Source organism: Bos javanicus, chromosome X (assembly GCF_032452875.1).
Source record: "Bos javanicus breed banteng chromosome X, ARS-OSU_banteng_1.0, whole genome shotgun sequence".
Classification (NCBI taxonomy): domain Eukaryota; kingdom Metazoa; phylum Chordata; class Mammalia; order Artiodactyla; family Bovidae; genus Bos; species Bos javanicus.
This window is the reverse complement of record NC_083897.1, coordinates 109,246,995-109,273,325: the sequence shown is the minus strand read 5'-3', so window position 1 is coordinate 109,273,325 and position 26,331 is coordinate 109,246,995. Positions and strand designations below refer to the sequence as shown.

The window sequence follows — 26,331 nt, the reverse complement described above, 5'->3', positions numbered from 1 at the left end:
ATCAGCATAAATTGAATAACATGCTGTGTGGCTTGGAAGCACACTTTTGGGTTTGGCCTACTTCATTCTTGATAACATCTTTTGTAGCAAGATATCTACAAATGCAAAATAATTTTCAGCCATAATAATAAAGTGCTTTTCTCAAGTATAAGAATATAGGTAATTGCTGTGAAATATTATGCAATAATTAAATTATACCTGGATAATTTGGGTGTATTAAACATGCTGTCTAGTAAGATGTTAGAATATAGATTACTTCTTTATATGAATATTTCTTGATGAAGGATCTTTTGTCATAGCTCAGGAAATAGGTAACAAGTATCTGATAAATAATTAGACAACTCTAGAGCAGAGCTTCATCCAGAGACTGATAGTTCTAAGCAGTGGAACTAGGGGCTCAAACAAGGAAAAACGATCTAATTTTGTTTCACAAAGGAACTGAGTACCATAAGAAATGGAAACTCCTCATCAAATAGGGACTCCTTATCAGATGATGGGCTTCCCTGGTAGCTCAGATGGTAAAGCGTCTGCCTGCAATGTGGGAGATCTGGGTTTAATCCCCAAGTTGGGAAGATGCCCTGGAGAAGGAAATGGCAACCCACTCCAGTACTCTTGCCTGAAAAATTCCATGGATGAAGGAGCCTGGTAGGCTACAGTCCATGGTATCACAAAGAGTCAGACATGACTGAGCAACTTCACTGGCACTTCACTGGCATCAGATGATGGGTTCAAATGATTGCTGAGAGGCCATCTCCCATAGACTTCTCACATAATGTTGCTACATTCACTAGGAGATTATAGATGAGAACCATTAAATTAGAACTCAAAGATTCTATCACTCTGTGTTGGTGACATTAATAAAAAATGATCTATATAAGTTTGCTTTTGGAACAATTATGCTAATTTCGATGCTAAGTTTAAAACTTTCTCTTAAAAAAAAGGAACCCTTTTTATCTTATATGCTAGAAAAGGCATAAGGGCTTCCCTCATAGCTCAGTTGGTAAAGAATCGGCCTGCAATGCAGGAGACCCAGGTTCGATCCCTGAGTTGGAAAGATACCCTGGAGAAGGAAATGACAACCCACTCCAATATTTTTGCCTGAAGAATCCCATAGACAGAGAGCCTGGTAGTCTACAGTCCAAGGGGTTGAAAGAGTAGGACACGACTTAGCAACTAAACAAGAAAAGGCATAAAAATAAAATTTTAGAATAAAAGTGCTCAAAAGTAAAATGAAAGGTCAATTATATACTTTTCTACTACTTTTGAAAGACAACAGTATATAAGTTAGTGAAATTTTGTTTTGTAAATGAAATATACTCTTTCACATTTTAGTAATCTTATAATGTTTTTATGATGTTGGAATCAAGTATCAAGTGCCTGTCTTAGGGGAAACATAATAAAACATGCTTAAAATTGGACATTTATTCACATGCATGAGATAAAGAAGAAATCAAGCTAAGACTATTAAAGGTCACTGGCACAAAATCCATGGGTATGGAAAAACATAGATATGTTAGCTTCTATGCAAGAGCCTCAAGAGATGGAAACTATAAAGTGTGAAGAGACGTCACAGTGGTGACAACTTCAGCACACTTGAGTCACTTTTGAGAAACTATGCAGTTTTTTAGACTTTGCATTTTTAATTCTTAGACTCTGATATGTGAAAACATGTCTTAAGTCATATGACCTGTTTATGTGTGCTCAGACATGCCCAACTCTTTGCAACCCCATGGGCTATAGCCCACCAGGCTCCTCTGTCCATGGGATTTTCCAGACAAGAGTACTGGAGTGGGTTGCCATGCCCTTCTCCAGGGGATCTTCCCAACCCAGGGATTGAACCCACATCTCTTGAGTCTCTTGCATTGGCAGGTGGATTCTTTATCACTAGAGCCAATGGGGAAGCCATTATAAAGAATAAAATTCCTGCTTTATGCTCCATAAATATGAAATCACATATTATGTTTGTTTGTTTTATATGAAATATAAAATATATGAAAGATAATATCAGACTCCAGTTGCAGGGTAGGCGTTACATTGTCAGTGAAGTTAATTAAAATCTTCTATCACTCCAAACCTTTGTTTAATTTAAAGCAAAAAATTCCAGAAATAACCTTGGTTAAGAAGAGTTTAAAATGAAAATCAATATGCATCTGTCAAATGTAATCAGGGCTCTATCTTGATATGTCAAAAATCCAATTACACATGAATTGAAATTGTTATCATTTATTCTTCTTCTTCTTTTAGCTGACACCCCTATTTATCTTTAAGTCTAAAAGTAAAATCAAATAGATGTAAGTTGTGATGGTCTCCATAAGTAGGAAAGAAGTACACAATCAAATCTCTACTGTCACCAGCTCTGTGGGCAAGTCAAAATTTAATTTTACAAAAGGATTAGATTTCTGTTTTTTCAGTTATCTCATAAAAGGGATATGATGAATACATTTTACGAAAACATCCCTTCTAGGATTTCCCCATTTTGACCAGGCACAGCTATTCATTACCTTTTGCCACTTGTATTCTTCCTGAATTCTTATAGCTCTAATGGATTGCCTTTCCTGTAGCAAGTGGCATGTTCTAAAATCCCTAACCCCTCAATAACAACAAAGGATGCCATCTTCGGCATTTATCTTATTATCAAATATAAATGTTTCTGGGATCTTTATCACAACTTCTTATCAGGAAGAAACTGATAGGAGGAAAATACAGATGCTAAGACATTTGTCTTCCAGACAAATGCTTAATTCCTGAGTACGTTAACAAACTCAGCACTGGGCATTAGTTTATTTGTGAGAGCTGAATTTTGAGAATAATAAGCATGTATATAGTAAAGTATATGTTTATATACTTCAGTCTAGGTATTTAGAGGATGTCGAATAGTTAGTGGATTATTTTCAAGCCATTATGAAATCCTTACATGTAATGCATATTTACTAAGTTATCCATTCTTTTCTACCTCTGAAGTCTCATCCCCATAGTATGAGTATGAGATCTTACCACCACCAACTATCTTTCCTTCATTAGGAAGTATATAAGTATATATTTATCCTTCTTAATATCCGTTACCCTGTGAACACCTGTTCTTCCAGGTCATCCCTCATTCTCAACATTCATATCTCCAATGGCAGTGTATATCCCCCACCTTTTTTTTTTTTAAACACAACTGTGACTCCTTTCCAAATCCTAAAACTTGGCCACATCATCTTCTAGAATCTGTGGTCTATTGTAAGGAAAATATCCTCTATCCTAAACCTGCTTGGCCTGTTTATCTTCCTTGCTGTTTACTCCCTATGATAAACACAATAAAGACTCTTGGTCATTCCCTCACCCATGACTTATTCTGATGATTCCCCATGTGGCCCTGCATGGCATGCCATGCTTCCTGTTCCTAGGGATAGGTGACTTTAAAACTTCTTCCTTCATGACAGTCATTTCAGTGTCTGCATGTCCCATCACGCCGCTGCTGCTGTTCAGTCGCCGTCATGTCCAACTCTTTGCAACCCCATGGACTGTAGCCCACCAGGGTCCTCTGTCCAGGGGATTTCCCAGGCAAGAATACTAGAGTGGATTGCCATTTCCTCCTCCAGGGGATCTTCTCAACACAGGGATCAAACCTGCATCTCCTGCATTAGCAGGTGGATTCTTTACCATTACACCACGTTGGAAGCTTGTGTGTTTCACCATACCTGAATAAAACAAATCCTGGGTACATTTTAAATATTAGTTATATACATTTCATTCGAATTAAACATTGATACCTGTGGAAACTAAGAAGTTGCATATGTATATTGAATTGTCATTTTAAATACCTAAGAAAATTATATGAAGTGATAGACTCAAAAACACTATAAATTAATTACAATCTAAAATATGTTCAAGTAACCCATGGCAACATCACTACTGATAACTTAAGGTATTAGAAAAATAAGGCAGCATTGTAAACTATAAACACATAAATTCATCAACTTAGGAGAAATTGATCCATTTCTAGTAAATTCCAAACTACCAAACCTACCAAAGATGAAATGCGGTTTCCAAGCTGGTGCTAGTAGTAAAGAGCCCACCTGCCAATGCAGGAGACATAAGAGACGCAGGTTCAATCCCTGGGTCAGGAAGATCACCTGGAGAAGGAAATGATAACCCACTCCAGTATTCTTGCCTAGAGAATCCCATGGAGAGAAGAGCCTGGAGGGCTACAGCCCATAGGGTCACAAGAGTCGGACACGACTGAAGTGATTTAGCACGGACACACACCAAAAATGAAATAGATAGTATGAGTAGTACTCTATTAAAGAAATTTAATTAATAATTGAGAGGCTTCCAAGGTGAAATCTTTAGGCCAGTGACCTCACTGGCAAATTCTACCAAACATTTAACGAGGAATTAACACCAATCTTCCTCAAATTCTTCTAAGATAGAGAAGAGGAAAAAAACACTTTCCAACTTACTCTATGAGGACAGCATTACTCTGATACAAAAACCAGAAACACGTCACAGTTAAATAAAGCTACAGACTAATAGTATTCATGAAATTAAACACAAAGATCTTCTACAAAATATTAATAAATTGAACCCATCATTATATAACAAAAATATATCCATGGGCAGATGTCATTTATTCCAAACATAAAGACAAAGAGCTTCTTGATGAAAGTGAAAGTGAAAGAGGAGAGTGAAAAAGTTGGCTTAAAACTCAACATTCAGAAAACTAAGATCATGGCATCCAGTCCTATCACTTCATGGCAAATAGATGGGGAAACAGTGGAAACAGTGGCTGACTTTATTTTTCTGGGCTCCAAAATCACTGCAGATGTCTATTGTGCCATGAAATTAAAAGATGCTTACTTCTTGGAAGGAAAGTTATGACCAACCTAGACAGCATATTAAAAAGCAGAGACATTACTTTGTCAACAAAGGTCCATCTAGTCAAGGCTCTGGTTTTTCCAGTAGTCATGTATGGATGTGAGAGTTGGACTATAAAGAAAGCTGAGCACAGAAGAATTGATGCTTTTGAACTGTGGTGTTGGAGAAGACTCTTGCAAGTCCCTTGGACTGCAAGGAAATCCAACCAGTCCATCCTAAAGGAGACCAGTCCTGGGTGTTCATTGGAAGGACTGATGTTGAGGCTTAAACTCCAATACTTTGGCCACCTGATGGGAAGAGCTGACTCTTTTGAAAAGACCCTGATGCTGGGAAAAATTGAGGGCATGAGGAGAAGGGGATGACAGAGGATGAGATGGTTGGATGCCATCTCTGACTCAATGGACATGAGTTTGGGTAAACTCCAGAAGTTGGTGATGGACAGAGAGGCCTGATGTGCTGCCTTTTATGGGGTTGCAAAGAGTCAGACACGACTGAGCGACTGAACTGAACTGAACTGAACTGAAAGGATGGTTCAGCATTTGAAATTTCCCTGCTAAAAAGACTAAAGGAAAAAAGAAATCTCCAGTCTACCAATACAGAAAAAGCTTTAGAGTAAAAATATTATCAATGTCTTATAAAACTCTTTACAACCTAGGATTAAAAGGGAACTTCCTCTACCTGACAAAGAGCTTACATGGTAAAACTACAGCTAATGTCACCTTCAGTTGTGAAACACTGAATAGTTTCTCTCTAGAACAAGCAGCAACACAAAGATGTTACTCGCAGCACTTATTTATTGTGCTGTTGGAAGTCCAAGCCAGTGCAATAAGACAAGCAAAGAAAATGAAAGACAAAAAGAATGAAAGAAAGAAATTGAACTGTCCTTATTTTCATATCACGTTATTACCAGAAAATCCCTAGGAATCTTTTTTTAAGAAAAAGCTTGTTAGAAGTATTAAGTAAATTCAGCAAGGTCATGATAAATAAGAAAAACACAAAAAATCAATCACTGAATATATGGAAACTGAAATTTAAATCTAATATTATTTATAATCTCTCCAAATAAGTAAACTGCTGCTGCTGCTGCTGCTAAGTCACTTCAGTCGTGTCCGACTCTGTGTGACCCCATAGATGGCAGCCCACCAGGCTCCCCCATCCCTGGGATTCTCCAGGCAAGAACACTACTTAGAAGTAAATCTAACAAAGCACATATAGGATTTGTATGCTTGAAATGACAAAATCAAATGACATTTAAATAAACGGAGAGATACGCTCTGTTCAGGAATTGGAAGACTCAGTATGGTAAAGATGTCAGTTCTATCCTATGTGATTTATAGGTTCCATGCAATTTCTATCAAAATGCTCACACTTTTGGCAAAAATTTACACAGTGCTAAGTAAATAGCTCTTACTTTTAACCAATAACAAATTGCATAAGAGGAAAAATTAATAAGTTGAACATCAAACTAATATATCTTGCTCATAAAAGACCATGAGAAGATGATAAAGTGGAAAGCTATAAACTGGGAGAAAATGTTTGCAAACTTCATATGTGACAAAAGGTTAATATCTAGAATGTATAAAGCATACTGAAAAGTCACTAATAAAAACACAATTTTTAGAAAATGAGCAGAGAATATGAATAAGCATTACACCAGAGAAAATATATTAATGGTTGCAAGCACATGAAAAGGTGTTCAACATCATTAGTCTTTAGAGAAATGCCAAATCAAAACACAAAGAGATTTCACTACAGACTTATCAGAATGGCTAAAATAAAAAATAAGGGCAGCATCAAATGCTAGGAAGGATATCAAGAGACTGGATCACTCATACATTGCTGAGGGGAATGTGAAAGGGTAACCCACTCTGGAACATTGTTTGGGTGTTTCTTATCAAAGTAAACATGCAACTACCCTACCATCCAACAGTTACACTCATGAGTATTTATCCCAGAAAAGTCTAAATTTATGTCACACGAAAATATGGGCATGAATGTTTATAGCAGATCTCTTTGTAGTACCCCAAATCTGAAAATAACTTAGATGCCCTTCTACAGGTAAATAGTTAAACAAGTGGTGGTTTATCTATGTGCTCAGTTGCTGTCATGTCTGACCCTTTGTGACCCTATGGATTCTGGCCCGCCAGGCTCCTCTGTCCATGGGTTTCTCCAGACAAGAATACTGGAGTGGTTTGCTATGCCCTCCTCCAGGGATCTTCCCAACTCAGAGATCGAACCCGTGTCTCTTATGTCTCCTGCATGGATGAGTGAGTTCTTTACCACTTGTGCCACCTGAGACCACCAAGTAGTATTCAGCACCAGAATGGACGAAGCATTGATAAATGCAACAACTTGATTGAATATCCAGGAAATTATTCTGGGTGAAAAAGCCAACCTCTAAATGTATATACTATGTGATTTCATTTATAAAATATTCCCAATGTCACAAAACTTTAAAAATGGAGAATAGTGCTATAATGATTCAGGGTTAGAGTAGGAGATGAGGTGGGGGTGTGTACAAAAGGCCAACCGGAAGGATACTTGTGGTAATGAAACTTCTGTATCTTAACTGTTTCAATGTTAATATTTTAGATTTTGTGTTGTTTTACAGTTTTACAAAATGTTACCATGGTAATAACTGAGTAAAGGATACTTTCCTTTCTTACAACCTCATGTTTATAATTATCTCAAATATTTTTGTAATGAATAAGGATTATATCATAATATGAGAGAATAATCAGAAAGATAATGATATATATATATATATATACTGTGCTTGATACCTATAATATCTACTTTTTAAAAGATAAAATATGGATCATTTATGTTTATGTGATTGCTAATAATCAGAGCTAAGTAAGCATTTAGAAACAAATACATGTATGTTTGTTTCCTTACAAGAGACAATTGCTATGCCTCATGTTGATTTTAGTTAACATATATCATGTAGTTTTGATAGATGAAAACTTACACCTTGTCTTGGAATCCCGGACAAATCCCCAAGATGATAGCTAACAGTAAGCAGTGCCACTAGATTCGTGGTCTCCAAAGGAGATTAAACTCTGGGACCAAAGACAGTCTCAGTTACTCAAGAGCTTTGTGCAGATTTTATTTAAAGTGAAAGTGACAGAAAAAGCTCTGACATAAACATCAGAAGGGGGCAGGAGAGTACCCACCTCACTAGTTTAAGTGGGGCCTTATATACTTCTCAACTAGCTGCTGAGAATAGATACAAAAATACCTCAAGGCTGTGAGAATTTTGCCCAGACCCTTTCCCATAACATACATCCTGGGATGACATCAGCACAAGACTAGCCAGAGAGAACAGGTTAACCCAGAGCTCAAGGCTGTGGAAGTTCTTACCCAGACCTTCTCCCATAATATACACCCAAAGCTAAAAAAAAAAAAATGCATGTTGTTGAACAAGAGATACTGCTGCCAACGAGGCCTACTTGTCTAAGGCAAAAAAAATGTTTAAAAGAAAGAATGTTTACCTCCTCCTTAAAGGGGCCTTAGGCTTGGACTCCTTATCAACCTGCCTAAGTCAACTCTCTCAGTTTGGCAGTCAATACTAAAAATGTTATTTGCAGAAATAATGTGTATTTGAAATTAATGTTGCTGTTTGTGAGTTGGAAAATGTCTTTAAGAACTCAGTGTTTAACAGCATTTAATGTGTGCTACTGCCTGACATAAAGCATGACCAGGTCTCTGGATAACTGTCATGAATTTTTATTAAATTATGTTAGCAGCTGAGAATAATTTTACATTTTTTTGTAAAATTTTCCTTCCTATTATGTCACATGACCAATTTCCACACAGATGAACTCAGGTTCCAATCACAGAGAATTGTCGTTGTGATTTTTAGCATAAAGCAGGTGGATCTGTAAGCTAGTTAATTAAGCTACTGATTTGATTGTAAAACACAAAGCTATAGATTTTATTATGCAAAGATACCTGCCCTTCAGAAAAAAAAATCTCTATAACCTGACATTTAGACCTTCTACCAGTAAAATATTTCTATGAAAGAAATGAAAACTGAACTTATTAAAATACTTTGTAAGGTCTGGTCTTGTAAAATGGAGCCCGAGGTACACAATACCATTCCTTTCTGTCATTTTATGTAATTTTCTTGCTTCAGAAATAAAGATAAATATTCTAACAGAGAGAGAACTAAGTTCTTCTTAGGATTTATAGAATTTGATGATATAGAGATGGATAGATAGAGACAGAGAAATCAGTAAATTGTGAGTGAATGATGAACTTTTGATGAGATATTCTTTTCCTTTAGTAAAATTTCCTACAGTGAATTGAAACCTGGTGACTACTACTGACATTCAACATTTCCTTTCCTTCTTTCATCTGATATTCTTTCTATTTCAAAAAGAATATAGAGTCAAATCAGAATCTAATTGTCTGTTTTTTCCATTACATTGGCCAGCCTGATGTTATTTTTTTTTTATTTTATTTTATTTTATTTTTAAATCCACCACAGGTATACATGTGTTCCCCATCCTGAACCCTCCTCCCTCCTCCCTCCCCATACCATCCCTCTGGGTCGTCCCAGTGCACTAGCCCCAAGCATCCAGTATCGTGCATCGAACCTGGTTATTTTTATCTATGTGCCTTGCCTCTCTCACCATTACATTAGAAAAACTCTTTCTGTTCTTACGGCTAAGCTTCTACTTGTTCACTGACTCCCACATCTGGTCAACTATGCAGAGCTCTCCAGCTCTTTCCTTTTTCTTCTCTGTAACAATGCTTGTGGGATTGTGCCTATCAGCATAGTTCACATGCCACTGGACCCTGCTCGATACTATATGGTAGCCTGAATGCGAGGGAAGTTTGTGGGAGAATATGCATGCATGCGTTCTCAGTCATGTCTGACTCTTTGTGACCCTGGAATTAGAAATTCTCTAAGCAAGTTCAGTGGCATCCTATGCCTCAGCCTCTGAGATAACATAGAAGGAAATATAATTTCAGGTATTAGTTTGCTAGGGCTGTAACAACAAAATCCCATTCTGGGAGGATTAAACAAAATAAAATCATTTTTTCACATTTCTGGAGGCTGGGAGTTCAAAATCAAGGGACCCAGGATATTTTATTCCTTCTAAGGTATGGCTACAGTCCATGAGGTCGCAAAGAGTCAGACATGACCGAGTGACTAAGCACACACATGGTATCTCTACTTGGCTTGTAGATGGTTGCCTTCTCATGGTGTCCTTACGTGGTCTTTCCTGTGTGTGTTGAGCATCCATGTTGTGCGTCTGTTTGTCAAAATTCTCTTTTTTTTAAAGGACACCAGTCAGATTTCATTAGAGCCTACCTTAACAGTCTTATTTTAACTTAACCATCTTTTTAAAGGCCTCATCTTTGAATACAATTACATTTGAGATACTGGCAATTGGGCATTCAAGATATGAGTTGAGGAGGAGGACATAACTCAGCCTATACTAGTTGAAGAATCAATGAAAGAACTCTTCTCCACATTTATCATTCTCTTCTGTTTTTTAGTGATAATTTTAAGATTATTAATAAGTCAGTTATTGAAAATATATTCAAGTAAAAAGTACACAGATTTCATGTGTGAAAGTAGTTAATGAAAAGCCATGTTCTTGATGACTTGATATTTTAAAAATGAAAAATTACATTCTTCTTTAAAATACATCACTAATAGTAGCAACATGAATGGACCTAGAGATTCTCATACTGAGTAAAGTAAATTAGGCAAAGATAAGTATCATATGATATCACTTACATGTGGAATCTAAAAAAACATAGTACAGATGAACTTATTTACAAAACAAAAACAAACTCACAGACATAGAACACAGACTTACGGTTTCCAAAGTGGAAGATGATGTTCTTGTTGTTCTTCAGTCCCTAAGTTGTGTCCATCTCTTTGCAACCCCATGGACTGCAGTGTGCCAGGGTTCCCTGTCCTTCACCATCTCCCAGAGCTTGCTCAAACTTATGTCCATTGAGTCAGTGATACTATCTCACCATCTCATCCTCTGTCATCCCCTTCTCCTCCTGCCTTCAGTCTTACCCAGTATCAGGGTCTTTTCTAATGAGTTGACCCTTTGCATCAGGTGGCCAAAGTATTGGAGCTTCAGCATCAGTCCTTCCAATGAATATTCAGGATTGATTTCCTTTAGGATTGACTGCTTAGATCTCCTTGCAGTCCAAGGGAGTCTCAAGAGTCTTCTCCAACACCACAGTTCAAAAGCATCAATTTTCTTCAACACTCAGCCTTCTTTATGATCCAGCTCTCACATCTATACATGACTACTGGAAAAACCATAGCCTTGACTAGATGGATCTTTGTCGCCAAATGTCTCTGCTTTTTAATATGCTATCTAGGTTGGTTATAGCTTTTCTTCCAAGGGACAAGAATCTTTTAATTTCATGGCTACAGTCACCATCTGCAGTGATTTTGGAGCCCAAGAAGATAAAGTCTGTCACTGTTTCCATTGTTTCTCCATCTATTTGCAATGAAGTGATGGGACCAGATGCCATGATCTTAGTTTTTTGAATGTTGAGTTTTAAGCCAGCTTTTTCACTCTTCTCTTTCACTTTCATCAAGAAGCTCTTCAGTTACTCTTCACTTTCTGCAATAAGGATGGTGTCATCTGCATATCTGAGGTTATTGATATTTCTCTGGGCAATCTTGATTCCAGCTTATGCTTCATCCAGCTTGGCATTTCACATGATATACTCTGCAAACAAGTTAAATAAGCAAGGTGACATCTTCCTTGATGTGGAAGATGAAAGTGGAAGATGGGGAAGTGATAAATTAAGTTTAGTTAAGTTGCTCAGTCATGTCCGACTCTCTGCAACCCCAGGGACTGTAGCACGCCAGACCTCCCTGTCCATCCTATCTTTTTGTCTTTTCATACTGTTCATGGTGTTCTCAAGGCAAGAATACTGCAGTGGTTTGCCATTCCCTTCTCCAGAAGGGATAAATTAGGACTATAGACTTAACAAACATACACTGCCATATATAAAATAAACAAGATCCTTCTGTATAGCACAGGGAGCTCTATTCAATATCTTATAATAAACTAATGGAACAGAATTGAAAAAAAAAATAAATATATATGTGTGTGCTAAGTCACCTCAGTCATATCTGACTCTTTGTGACTCTGTGACTATAGCCCGCCAGGCTCCTCTGTCCATAGGATTCTCTAGGCAAGAATACCGGAGTGGATTGCCATGCCCTCTTCCAGGGGATCTTTACAACCTGGGGATGGAACCTGCATCTCTTACATCACTTGCATTGGCAGGCAGGTTCTTTACCACTAGCTCTACCTGGGAAGCCCCATAGATAGATAGATAGATAGATAGATATACATTTATACGTATAACTGAATCGCTTTGCTGTATACTTGAAATTAACATGATATTGTAAATCAACTGTACTTCAGTTTAAAAAAATAGACATTTGACAAAAGTATAAATAAATAAATTAAATAAACCACTATAACAAAAGCAATAGTTATCATTTAGGATGCTAGTATGTTTAAATACAGACTTCTTTGGTAGCTCAGGGGTCAGGAACCCACCTGCCAGTGTAGGAGACCCAGGTTCAATCCCTGGGTCACGAAGATCCTGTGGAGAAGGAAATGTCAACCCACTCAGTATTCTTGCCTGGGAAATCCCCTGGACAGAGGAGCCTGGCGGGCTACAGTCCATGGGGTCAGACACGACTTTAGCAACTAAACAACAACATGTTTAAGTGTCTCTGATTTCCTGACATGGGCTATTTCTAATTCCATGCTAAATGTTAGAAATTATGTTGTAGAGAGTAATAGTGTAATACCACTAAAGTGATTAAAAATTAATCTCCCAAGATGAAATACTTTCATTACTAAAATGAGGATTATGTTCACTTTACACTCTTGAGAAGATTTTCTTCTAAGAAGGCAGGAAACCTCATAGCCATTAAAGCATTATACAGCTCCTATATTTCAAATTAGAGATCAGTGCATAAATATTTCTATTACCTTTAATCTAAAGAGCAGTCAAAATAGCGGAATTAAAATACACTGAATAAAATTTGAAAGCTAATTGCAAGTAGGCCATAGCAGATTTCAAAAGCAAAACAGTAATAGTGATAATACAATGAATGCCATTCTTTTCAATATTTCTCAGATGCTAAGCATAATATTTTATCAGGGTTTCAAAAATTCTGTAAATAATGTATACCTCTCTCATAAAGTACATAAAATCACTTATATGTAATAAAATATGCATATTTTCCCCAAAATGATTATTAGGGTTTTGAACCCCTAAAATGGTAACTGTAATAGAAAAAGGTAAATCATCTGTAGTTAGTTTGTATAGTTACTGTATGGAAATAAAGTAAAACACCAAAAGATCAGCTTATAAAATGTTTTGAGTGCAAAATACATTTTATTAGATTGTGTAATCTACTGAATGTAGTAATCATCATACAATTAGATTTCCCAGTCAGATGATAGAAACAACTGATGTGGTTTCTCCCAGCTTCCTGCTAAACACATATGTAGATATTGAAATGAGCCTCTAGCAACACCAAAAACTAAGACTGGCTGAAAACCTGTTCCAAGAACCTAGAAGCACCTAATATAATGCTCAAATGAAAAAATAAAGGCCCTATCGTTGATCTTGAATCCATCATGAATGGACAAAAATGCTATTATCCCTAAAGTGTAAATGTAAGATGATCCCATTAAAAGTACTGCTTGCCAGGCCATCCCCTTCTTGGAGTTAACTATTCCTTTGAAATTTGAAAAAAAAAAAAATTGTTTTAATGAGCTGAAGGAGGAGACAGTTAGTCCTAGCAGAAAATAAAGCATCTATAGTTAAAACAACATGGTACTTACACATGATGAGAAATCTAGGGACTGCAGAAAAAGACCTAAATATATACGAAAAGGCCATGAAGGTGGCATTTCCAATCACTGAACTTTTTGTTTTAGTTTTTATTGGAATATAGTGGCTTTACAATGTTGTCTTAGTTTTGGGTGTACAGCAAAGTGAATCAACTTTACATATACATATACCCCCTCTTTTTTAGATTTCTTTTCTATTTAGGTCACCAGAGAACACTGAATAGAATTCCCTGTGCTATACAGTCAGTTCTCCTTAGTTATCTATCTTATACATATTATTGTATATAAGTCACTCCCAATTTCCCAATTTACCCCAACCCTGTTCTCCTTGATATTCATAAGTTTGTCCTCTACATTTGTGTTTTTATTTCTGCTTTGCAAGTAAGTTCATCCATATCATTTTTCTGGATTCCATGTATAAGCAATAGTATGCAATATTTGGATAACTAGTCTCATACAGAAAATCAACAACCTTGAATGCATTCTTCATCCCTTATACATGGATAAATTACAAATGGATTGAATATTTAACTATAAGGATGAAAACATATAGATCTTAGAAGGAAACATGAGTCAGATTCTTTATAAGATAGAAATGTGGATGGCTTTCCTGTCTCTGCTCAAAGTATTGCAATGGGAAAACCAAAGGAAATAAAAATTATTTATGAGACACGGAATGAATCAGATAAATTCCCAAAGTTCTTATCAATGCTGAGTTTCAGTCATTTCTTGGAAGTTTATTAACATGATAGTAATTCTTACTATTCAAACATGTAATAATAAAGAAATGTATGGTTAATTCAATAAGAAACTGTGATTCTACTTGTAGACTGGTATTGGTTTTACTTATAGACTGGTATTAGTTCTTCTTGTAGACTGATGTTCTACTTGTAGACTGGTGGAAAGTTGTAGCCACAAATAGCCTACTAGATTTTTAATTAAATGGGCTTATTATAGGATTATCTTTAATTTCAAATATTATAAGAAAGCATGATGTTAGCAACCAAGTATCCTTTGTATCTTTGTCTTGACTCCTTACACTATCTGAATGTCTGAGTTTATTTTTATTTATTTCTGGTTTATTTCTAATGGGTAATATACTTTTGTAAGAGTGAATGATCATTTTGAAACTTTTCCTTGGAGATTCATGTATGGTTTATTTGACTCAGCCCTGCTGTTTTTATCATATTCCAGCTTTTTATCTTAGCCTATTCTGGCTCTTGCTGTTTTTATTTATTTGAATGCAATGATTCATTGAAAATATAGAACTTATAAAGACAAAGTTGAAGATAGAAAATTTTCATGTATCTTAGTAAACACCATGGTCTTTCATTGGAACTTTGGGCAAGTTGTTTAACCAAATTGTCTCAATATCTCCATCTTAAATGAGAAACATAATATACTTATTTGTGGTGATTTTGGAGAATGAAATGAGATGTCATGTGAAAAATACTTAGCACAGAGCCTGACATACAGTCAACAGTGAATAAATACTAATTGGTAATCATATTGATTATTGGTTATTGTTAAGTGTGATTATACACCTTAGAAAATTTTTATTTCCTGAAGGAATAAAAATAAAAAATTTTAATTTATAAGAATTTTGAGTTGAAATATTTTGTAGAGGGGGCATTTTCTATTTTCTTTTTTGATATTCTTTACAGTTGAGTACAGTATTCGCAAAATGGCCTTGAATATCTTCAATCTAATAACAAAGAATTAAAAAATATATAGTCAGTAATCCTTCATTTTCTTGTAAAGAGTGTTACTCTTCACAATAAAAGAAGACACCAATCACTTGGAAACCTTCAGTGTTATAAATGGCCAGAAGCTCACTAGTCTTCTAACCGCTCAATACTTGTCCATTGGTAAAGGGGTTTTTTCTAAGTTTCATGACCATCTGTTTCTAGATCTCTTGAGCTGCTACTTAAATATGCAGCTTTGAGACCTCAGCTCAGACTGAACAAATCAGCATCTCTCTAGTTGGGGCTTAGCAAACTCCATGTCTAACAATTTTTTTTGCAGGTAGTACTTATGCAAAGCAAAGGCTAAATTTTTTTAATTCATTATAATGTAAGAAAATGTCAGTTTTTCTGTCTTCTGATTTTTACAACCTGAGGTGGATGCCCCTTTCTTTCATGAATAAGCTTTAGCTTCCTTCATGGATCAGTTAGAGAAATAAACAGCTTAGTGGTAGCCATTTTGGGGCTCCAGGCAGAAATGTGGAACTCTTATGGTCTATAAAAAAAATACACAAAAAACTTAAAGGTCAGAATTGCTGTACTGTATCTTATGTAAAATACAGTAAGACTTATAAAGGCTCATAGGTTTTATGGTTTTTTGTCACTCTGGGAAACTTAAGCTAAAACTATCAACAGTTCTTCAGTTCTTCTGTCCTCTTCAGGAGAAGCTTCTTGCCTCAGGATAAAATGTGTTTTTTAAAAAATTGATGACATTTGAGGAAATTTAGTGAAGCCAGTAAAGTATACTTATAATTTATCATATTTTTTTGTTCAGGAGTGATTTTGAAAATTTTAGATAATCAGTAAGGAGAGGTTACTTTCATTGTTAAAATTATTTTCTAAAATGTTTACCACATTAGAACTTTTTTTTTTTTTTAACAGGAATTGCATTGCCTCCTAAAGGGACTCTGGATATCCAGGTGTTATTTATGCCCCAGGTTATGAAATTACAAAAAACTATGGTCCTTATTCAAATGAGGAAGGCCAGTGGAAAAAGATGGTTTATTGACAATTTTATGGAATTGCACCCAGAGGTGAAAAGGTAACATTTAAATAGGACATTGAAGGAATATGATTTCATTTTGACTGGCATTGATTGATCCAGTTTCTTTTATATGTTATGCAATGTAAAGTTCATGAGGTTATGTTCTCTGAAGTATTGATATGTATATGGTTAGAGGAGGAAAATATATTTGTTATAGGGGGATTGTATGTATCATTGCTGATTTGAAGTTCTGAGTGAGGAACAAGTCAATCTTAAGTATCGTATCAATTAATCACAGTCAGATACAGTCAAATACAAAGCCTCCTTTTTGAGTCTATATCTACAGAACAACCTGGATCAGCCTGTCTGGGCAAAGTATAGGATTTATGCTGATGTACACCAAGTGATGGCACCGTGCCAGGCATATGACATCCTGATGAAATACTGCCACGACTAGGGTGTGCTGTGTCATTGCCAGAGTGCATGTTACTTGCCCCCTCTCTGCTTAGCTGAAATGTAAGCAGACTCCAGTACTGATGCAAAATTTAAATGTTTTCTCTTCTTTTATAATTTAATTAAATAATGGTCTAGAAGCCTTAATTCAAAGGAAATTCTTACTTTGTCTTATGTGTACATATTTCTTCTTCACATTCAAAACCTTCTTTCCTGTAGGCTCATTAATGTCCATTCTGCCAGGATTTCACCACTCCTGCAGTCAAGACTGCAGACGTGATCTGGGTAAAATGAAAGTGAGGAGGCCGTTGTTCAAAAAGTATTAAGAATTTCAAGACATTAAACAAACATGAGCGATTCCAAGTGTGGAGTTGTGCTGTTGAACAAGTCCTATGCTGGTGAAGCTGGTCCTGCCTGTTGTGTCTTATGCTCCATCTTTAATAAGAAAAATCTATTTTCAACAACAATCAAAACCATTTCCTAGTATTGCTGTCCTCCTGGTGGTGTCTGATGGACTTTGAATAATTTTACAAATGCCCCCTTTTTTTTTAACTGGTAGCCTCCAAAAGTACCTTCCCCATTACTTTCTGAAGTCCCATACTTATCGGCATTTTTTCTTTTGTGCTTTTCCTATCCAGTTTAGAGTATAACCGATGGAAACTGTATTACCTCTTATTAATCACAGTTTAGTCACATCAGTAAATATTAATACCAATACAGTCGTCCCTCAGTATCTTTGGGGGATGGATTCCAAGACCCCCATGGATACCAAAATCCATTGCTGCTCAAGTCCATTACATAAAACGGCATAGAATTTGCATATAACCCATACACATCCTTCCATATACTCTATTTTTTTTTAATTTTATTTTATTTTTAACCTTTACCTAATTGTATTAGTTTTGCCAAATATCAAAATGAATCCACCACAGGTATACAACTCTGCTGCTGTGTTGTGCTCAGTCGTGTCTCTTTTGTGACCCTATGGGCTGTAGCCTGCCAGGCTACTCTGTCCATGGGATTTTCAGGCCAGGATACTGGAGTGGGTTGCCATTTCCTCCTCCAGGAGATTTTCCATACCCAGGGATCGAACTCGTGTCTCCTGCATCTCCTAAATGGGCAGGCGGATTCTTTACCACTAACACCACTTGGGAAGCCCTTAAATCACCTCTGTGTTATTATAATGCCTAATACAATGTAAATGCTATGTAAATAGAAGTTTTGGGTTTTTTTTAAACTTTCCAGAATTTCTTTCTTTTTTTTTTTTTATATAATACTTTCAGTTCATGGTTGGTTGAATCTGTGGATTCAGAAACCATAGATGTGGAGGGCCAGCTGCTGTACCAACCTTTGAATGTAGGGAAAAGAGGTCTTCAGTTGTAACTTGGCTCTGGCAATGATTGTACCACAGTTTTCTTAGTGATGATTTCCCAGGGTTTGGTTTGAAATGTTTGTAAAAATCAGCATCTGCAGAAAATGTTTTTTATTTCATACTTAGTTTCTCTCCACCAAAGTTTAAATTTATAAGCTTTGTTTAAAGTATCATTAGGTCACTAAAAATGTGTTATTTTATACTAATACTGAAAGTGTTTATGCTTTTATTCACTCTTAATAATTTAATTTCTAATCAGGGGTTTGGGACTAGACAGTGAAGAAATCCTAGAAATACGCTGGATATACCCTATTATTGGAGTCCCACAGACATCACCTCCTGAAAGCCCACAGAGTAAGTATATCTTACAGTCAGAGAACACTAGGATTTTAAGGGATCTTAGAGACCCTCTAATCACATCTCTTCTTTGTACAAGCAAGAAAATCCAGGTTCAGAGAAAGTAGGTTTAAAGTCACTCAGCTCTGTTGGTGGGAACACTAGGACTGAATCTGGTCTCTTAACAGTAAGTTCAATGATCTTTTCACAAAACTATACCATTTCCTATTGTTCTTGCTGTTGATGAAACCTACCAATCAGCTAAGATTGAAATAACATCAACTTCAGACCCCTTTATTTAACAGTCTTTGATGCGCTCTGAGCCCTGCACTAGATTTGTAAGGTTCCTAGGTACTTGGCTTCTTGGATTACATTTAATCACCATATTCTGGCTTCTGTGTAACTCATGGGGATGATGATTCCTCTGTTAGTTTTCCTAACAGAAATCTTTGATTCTGTTCTCCAAAAACTAGTCAGAATGTACTATGGAGGTTTCAGGGAGGTTTGCTTTGCCACCACACATGCAACATCAAATCTCTACTCTTAAAATGCCTTTTTCTCAATGACCCCTTTTTTCCTCCACATACTCCAGACTTATCTCAAGTTTCTGTATGTTCTCTTTCCTTAACACTCTTCACTACTTCTGCATACTTTGATGTTCCCATTTTCTTCCCAGGGTCAGTGTAAGAATTCCTCTTAGATAACCAGCACAATTCCTCTTAGATAACCATAGGGTGAAATTTAGTATCCCAGCCTCTTACCAGGCTCTAGGCATAGTTCTTCATAAGTAAGAATCACTGAATTGCACAGCAAAGGGATATCTGTTTTCAATCTCCACCTTGAACAACATAAATAAGCTATAAGAAGTCTTGAAATTTTGGATTTTCCTTCTCCCTCCAATACCAGTGTTTGCTAGTGAAAAAGGGCTTGTCTTTACTGGAATAAATTATGTCACCGCACTTAGAAGAGAAAATAGCAAGTTTTGCTTGTGAATAACAGCATTTCCCCAGATACACTGGTTATAAAGGAAGAACAAGATTGTATATTTCCTTATGGAGTTTAATTTTAAGTGGAGTGAAAATCCACATACCTAACAATTCCTTTGACAATAAATGTCGTTTGTTTTACTTGAAGTATTTTTATTCTTGTGTTAAAAAAAACTATCAACACATAAATATTTCACATACACTAAATTATCTTCAGAATGCTTCACAAACATGTCAAAATATTTTTTTTATTTCCATCTAGGACATAGTTGTTTGTATACTTTCCATAGAGCTGAGCAGTTTAAAATTTATAATAGTGTTCCAATCAAAGTGATGTAATACAGCCTAGACATTACTCTGTTGGAATTCTAACAGCAGTATTGCTCGTGTCTACTCCAGATACTGTTTTTTTTTTTTCCCCCCAGATTAAAGATTTAAAGCAGATTTTTAGAAGTCTAAAATAAAGCCTATGAGAAAATAAAAACATAAATTTCTTGTACCATTGTCTTCAATAAAGGTTAAATATGCTTCCAAAATATAGACATTTTCTATCAAGTCACTTCTCTTAGTAATTAATATTTTTTTTAAAGTAAATGTGAGTTCTGTAAATAGCCTGTGTTATATTAGCACAACCAAGTGAACATCTGTGTTCTGAGCAGATTGTGTAGTAGTTATTAAATCATTTTATCAAAAGTCTAAAACCTATTCTAGTAATTCTTTTTCTCTACAAATGCCCTTGAGAAACAAATGGGTAAGATTTTATAAATAAATATTATTTACTCTCTGTACAGTCCATTCTTCATTCCTAAGAACACATCGGAAATAACCCATTGCTTTCCCTGCTCAACTGCATCACCATCAATGTTTGTTGTTTCGTTTTCTTTTTTTCTATGTGTATCTATAACCCAGGTTGTTCTCAAGCCCAGGGTACTTTTGTTGCACTGTGAGCCACCTTTTCCCTTTGTGCATTCTAATCTGCTCCTGTCCATTGAGGTAGATAATTGGAAAAGGGCTGCACTCCCTATCACAGTGTAAAGACAATGGAATGTGAATCCATTGTGATTTAGCAATGCTGGTCTTGCTAGGGCACTAATTTCCTAAGGACTTATAGGACAAGACCAGTGACATGATACTAATTGTAACTTTGATCACACTAATTTCCGATTTAATGCTCTAAGACTGAAGCTAATTATAACCAGAAAAGCTTGTACATTTTCTTCAGCCATTTCAACCCACTTAATTTACATCTAACTTTGTACCCCATTGTACATTTCACATAATTAATTCTAAGTCCAAAATGTTCAGTATCAACCTGTAAATTTAAGAATTAAAATTTATTTTAATTATTTATTTACTGTAGATGTGGTACATATTGCAAAAACATATAAATCTGCTGACATTATCCAGTTTTGCAGTTCTGATGAACATATTATTATTATCTTTTTTTTCCGTACAGCAGGAGCTCCTGCTGTAAAGCACTATATTCTATATTCTATATTCTAATAAAATTATTTTAAAATATGTTATTAGTGATGCCATAAAAGCATAGAGTAATATATTTCAAAAGTTTTTTTAATATTACAATTCACTTTTTTATCTCATATTCAGTTTATGTCCTGTGTGCATCTGAACTGATAAAATATAACACTTGATATATTTTAGAGAAATATGGACTCTAGTATACATGGCCTCATAATATTATAGAGATAGTGCCAGGATAGTAACATTCCTTTATAAAATTATTAGCTATATATAGATATAATATTTTGGTTACTCACAAGATCACTAACACGTCTAAAATTTATATAAGAAAATGTTGGAGTTTAATATATAGAAAGAAATATATAAAGTTACATTAATTTAATGTTGAATGCTGTAAATTAATATATAATACTGCTTAATATTATTTAAATAAATAATTACAGTTTTATTTTTAACTGCTAAATAGTGTATTTTATAAATTTAAGAGCAATTCACACATGGAAATTAAAATATTTTACTTAAATAATTTAAGTACATTTCAAGGTGCATGTAATATTATTTTTAGTTAAATATTAATTAAATTAATATTTTTAGTTTAGGAGATAATAAGACATATTCCAAAAGTATTGTAAAATAAATATTATAGGACTTTTTAAAAAATTATTTGAAAGTATTTGCTGTAGTATTTTTATTTAAGTAAAGCTTGGTGTTTACCATAATAAGCTCACAAATAGCTGAAAAATCTAGTCCCTGAATCACATTTCTGCACCTTAATGTAATCTTCTATACTTTGCTGTGTATCTTCTAGATTTATCTCTTGTCATGCTGTTTTTACATATTATTTAATATTCATGTTGCTTCCAAAATGTCAGTGTATATAGATACTGAATGAGTGTATGTGTGTTAATACCAGATGCAATGACATGCCAAAGTCTGCCAAAGGGACTTCTATTTTTCATAGCATAATTCATTTTTTTCTATCTCAGTAACAATCGAATAACCCATTAGTCAAATTAACTGAAAATATTTCTCTCCTGTAGTTGTCATAACATGTCAGGCCAGGAAGAGGCTAGAAGAGGAGGTGGAAGTCTTACTGGATGGAGATTTTTTGGGAGAAAATCCTATCTTAGAGCTGTCAGACTTTACAGTGATTCCAAAAAGAAAATCATATGCATATTATGAAGATATAGAAGGTAAGAGAACACAGTCATGGGGATAAAAAATTATAATAAATAAAAACTCAATTTCCTAAATTTCAGGTTGCTGATTACTCAGTTACATGAAAACTGATGCCCATTTGTTTCTCATTTACAGTTAGTGCCCAACGAGTGTTATTTTTGTCCTCTTTACATAGTAGTTTTCTGCAAATGACAGTAGTTATGGTCATTAATGGATTTATAAGAATAGATTCAGGTTATGTCATCAGTGAGGAAAGAAAAATTGTAGTAACTGTAATTTTCATTTCTGCCAACTTTAATTTCTTTATTCTCTTTTTCTGATTATGGAATGTGATTAAAGCCATGGCTTGTAGCTTTAAATTTGAAAGAATGACCTTGAATAAAATATTTATTTAAAGAGATAGAAAAATGTACATAAATTAGATTCAATACCCAAATATATTTTGTATAATAATCCCTCTGACATTTGGCATCTTAAACAAGACATTTCAAAAAGTTAATGGTCTGGCAAAATCAACTCTCAATGATACAAACTTTAGTTTTCAGCCATCTTCCGCATGAAATAAAGTAGAAAGCTCCTATTCCCATTGAAAGGGAAATTCCCTTAACAATTGTTTTATTAGTATCAATGGGAGAAATCTTTATGTATTATTTGTAAAGGAAAGAAACCACAAAATTAAGTATGAAATGTCTTGCAGAATCAAAATATCTTCTCTAGTTTTCTTATTTTGGTCTATAGTTTTTTACTTTGATCTCACTACTATCATCTCTGTGTCTAATTATTTCAGTGATGAGAGAATGTAAATGAGGTATAACAGAAGGGAGAGTATACAAGAGTATAGAGAGGATATACAGTAGATAGTAAAATAATCTTTACTTTTTATAGTAACGATTTCTATATTATTAAGTAATAAATTCGCATTTTAAATGATTAAAGATATTTCTGATGAATATGAATAGCAGTCCCTCAGCTCAACTTAGTCCCACTCAGATGGTGTTCAGTTCAGTTCAGTTCAGTCACTCAGTCATGTCTGACTCTTTGCGACCCCATGAATCACAGCATGCCAGGCCTCTCTGTCCATCACCAACTCCCAGAGTTCACCCAGACTCACGTCCATCGAGTCAGTGATGCCATCCAGCCATCTCATCCTCTGTCGTCCCCTTCTCCTCCTGCCCCCAATCCCTCCCAGCATCAGAGTCTTTTCCAATGAGTCAACTCTTCACATCAGGTGGCCAAAGTACTGGAGTTTCAGCTTCAGCATCATTCCCTCCAAAGAAATCCCAGGGCTGATCTCCTTCAGAATGGACTGGTTGGATCTCCTTGCAGTCCAAGGGACTCTCAAGAGTCTTCTCCAACACCACAGTTCAAAAGTATCAATTCTTTGGCACTCAGGGTTCTTCACAGTCCAACTCTCACATCCATACATGACCACAGGATGAACAATAGCCTTGACTAGATGGACCTTTGTTGGCAAAGTAATATCTCTGCTTTTGAATATGCTGTCTAGGTTGGTCATAACTTTCCTTCCAAGGAGTAAGCATCTTTTAATTTCATGGCTGCAGTCACCATCTGCAGTGATTTTGGAGCCCCAAAAATAAAGTCTGACACTGTTTCCACTGTTTCCCCATCTGTTTCCCATGAGGTGATGGGACCAGATGCCATGATCTTCGTTTTCTGAATGTTGAGCTTTAAGCCAACTTTTTCACTCTCCTCTTTCACTTTCATCAAGAGGCTTTTTAGTTCCTCTTCACTTTCTCCCATAAGGGTGGTGTCATCAGCATATCTGAGGTTATTGATATTCTCTAGCAATCTTGATTCCAGCTTGTGCTTCTTCCAGCCCAGCGTTTCTCATGATGTACTCTGCATAGAAGTTAAATAAACAGGGTGATAATATACAGCCTTGACATACTGCTTTTCCTATTTGGAACCAGTCTGTTGTTCCATGTCCAGTTCTAACTGTTGCTTCCTGACCTGCATATAGGTTTCTCAAGAGGCAGGTCAGATAGTCTGGTATTCCCATCTCTTTCAGAGTTTTCCACAGTTTATTGTGATCCACACAGTCAAAGGCTTTGGCATAGTCAATAAAGCAGAAATAGATGTTTTTCTGGAACTCTCTTGGTTTTTCCATAATCCAGCAGATGTTGGCAATTTGATCTCTGGTTCCTCTGCCTTTTCTAAACCCAGCTTGAACATCTGGAAGTTCATGGTTCACGTATTGCTGAAGCCTGGCTTGCAGAATTTTGAGCATTACTTTATTAGCATGTGAGAAGAGTGTGATTGTGTGGTAGTTTGAACATTCTTTGGTATTGCCTTTCTTTGGGATTGGGATGAAAACTGACCTTTTCCAGTCCTGTGGCCACTGCTGAGTTTTCCAAATTTGCTGGCATATTGAGTGCAGCACTTTCACAGCATCATCTTTCAGGATTTGAAACAGCTCAACTGGAATTCCATCACCTCCACTAGCTTTGTTCATAGTGATGCTTCCTAAGGCCCACTTGACTTCACATTCCAGGATGTCTGGCTCTAGGTGCCTGATCACACCATCGTGATTATCTGGGTTGTGAAGCTCCTTTTTCTACAGTTCTTCTGTGTATTCTTGCCACCTCTTCTTAATATCTTCTGCTTTTGTTAGGTCCATACCATTTCTGTCCTTTATTGAGCCCATCTTTGCATGAAATGTTCCCTTGGTATCTCTAATTTTCTTGAAGAGATCTCTAGTCTTTTCCATTCTATTGTTTTCCTCATTTTTTATCTACTAAAATGTTATTTAATCTATGTAAAATAATCCAGAATTACATTCACCATTTGTCCCCTACTGTCATTCCAGTCATTTCTCTAGGACATTAACTTGTTATTAACCTGGGTGGGATCACGTGCCACTTGTCTACATTTACCATCTACTTTCCCAGCATGGTCAGCATCTATGAGACAGTCTGCTCTGCCCGGCCTGCCAACTTCCACTCCCTTTTTATGGAAACTACCTCCCAGTCTTGCCACAAGATTCTTATCATAGTTCAGTCATATGCTGTCCTCCTGGCCAAAGTGGGCAAGTTGGGCTCCAACCTCCGCCGTTAGGAGGTTGGGCTCCCCCAAATCTTCTGTAGTCAAATGCAGGAAGTTTGTTTATCTTCATTTGCTGAAGCTGTAATATGTAGTGCTAGGGAGTATTTATTTCTCTACTTTTCTCTGCAGGCCTGCTTTGTCTTCTCTTTGTAGGTCTCCTTTCTCTGTCTGCTCATCGATATACACATGGCTCTGTCATGCTTAACTCTTCCTTTACTTCATGAAACACTTGGTGTCTTCCAAAAAAGATTATTCAAATGGGGGTTCTGTTATTTGCAAATAGGCATTCTAAGAGTAAATGTAGAAGAGTCTCTAGAAATAATAACTATTTCTTAAACGGATTGTAAAAATATCAGAATCATCTTCCCCACACACTCTCATTATAAAATTTTTCAGGCACTATTTTAAAAGCTGGAGATGGAATTATGAAATGAGTATCTATGTTATATGTACCCAGTGTAGTTCAAAAGATTCAAAAAAATTAGTTCAGATTAACTTCTTTTTGGTTTACTGGAAAGTTATGGATAGTACGAAGTATATGAGAGTAAGAGATAGTAATACTGTCACTAGGTTGCACAATGAGATATTTAATTTTTAATTATATTAATTTACTACTTTTTTCTCCTTGGTTGAATTTTCATTTTTTAATTGAAAAATGCTAACATAATCACAGCCTGCTTAAATTTATAAAAAGTAAAATAAATTTGTATGAGAACAGGGGAATTTTCCACTGGAACACCTGTACAGTTACTCTCTATTTCAAAGAATTATGTATTAATAATGAAATCAGACTGATGCGAACCATTTCCATTTATCTCCAAAAATTATTATGAGTTGGGTACAGATTTTGCTTTAGTGAATCATGTAGTAGCATTGGACAAATGTAGAAAAAGTAATTGTTAAGTAAATGAAATTCTATTGGCTTTTTTTTTCTTCAACCAGTAACCAATATAAAAAAAAAAATTCTGATTGTTTATGCATATCAGGGATAAGAATATTA

At 35.6% G+C, this 26,331-nt stretch overlaps 1 protein-coding gene across 4 annotated transcripts in view; it reads left to right on the top strand.

Moving 5' to 3' along the window:
• Positions 1 to 26,331, top strand: part of CFAP47 (cilia and flagella associated protein 47) — a 485,875-nt gene that overhangs the window by 403,391 nt on the left and 56,153 nt on the right. For all 4 annotated transcript variants that reach the window (XM_061410459.1, XM_061410458.1, XM_061410460.1 and 1 more), the window contains 3 exons: positions 16,358 to 16,517; positions 18,545 to 18,639; positions 22,130 to 22,282. In XM_061410459.1, coding sequence (XP_061266443.1) covers positions 16,358 to 16,517; positions 18,545 to 18,639; positions 22,130 to 22,282 — 408 coding nt within the window. The remainder of the gene's footprint in view (positions 1 to 16,357; positions 16,518 to 18,544; positions 18,640 to 22,129; positions 22,283 to 26,331) is intronic.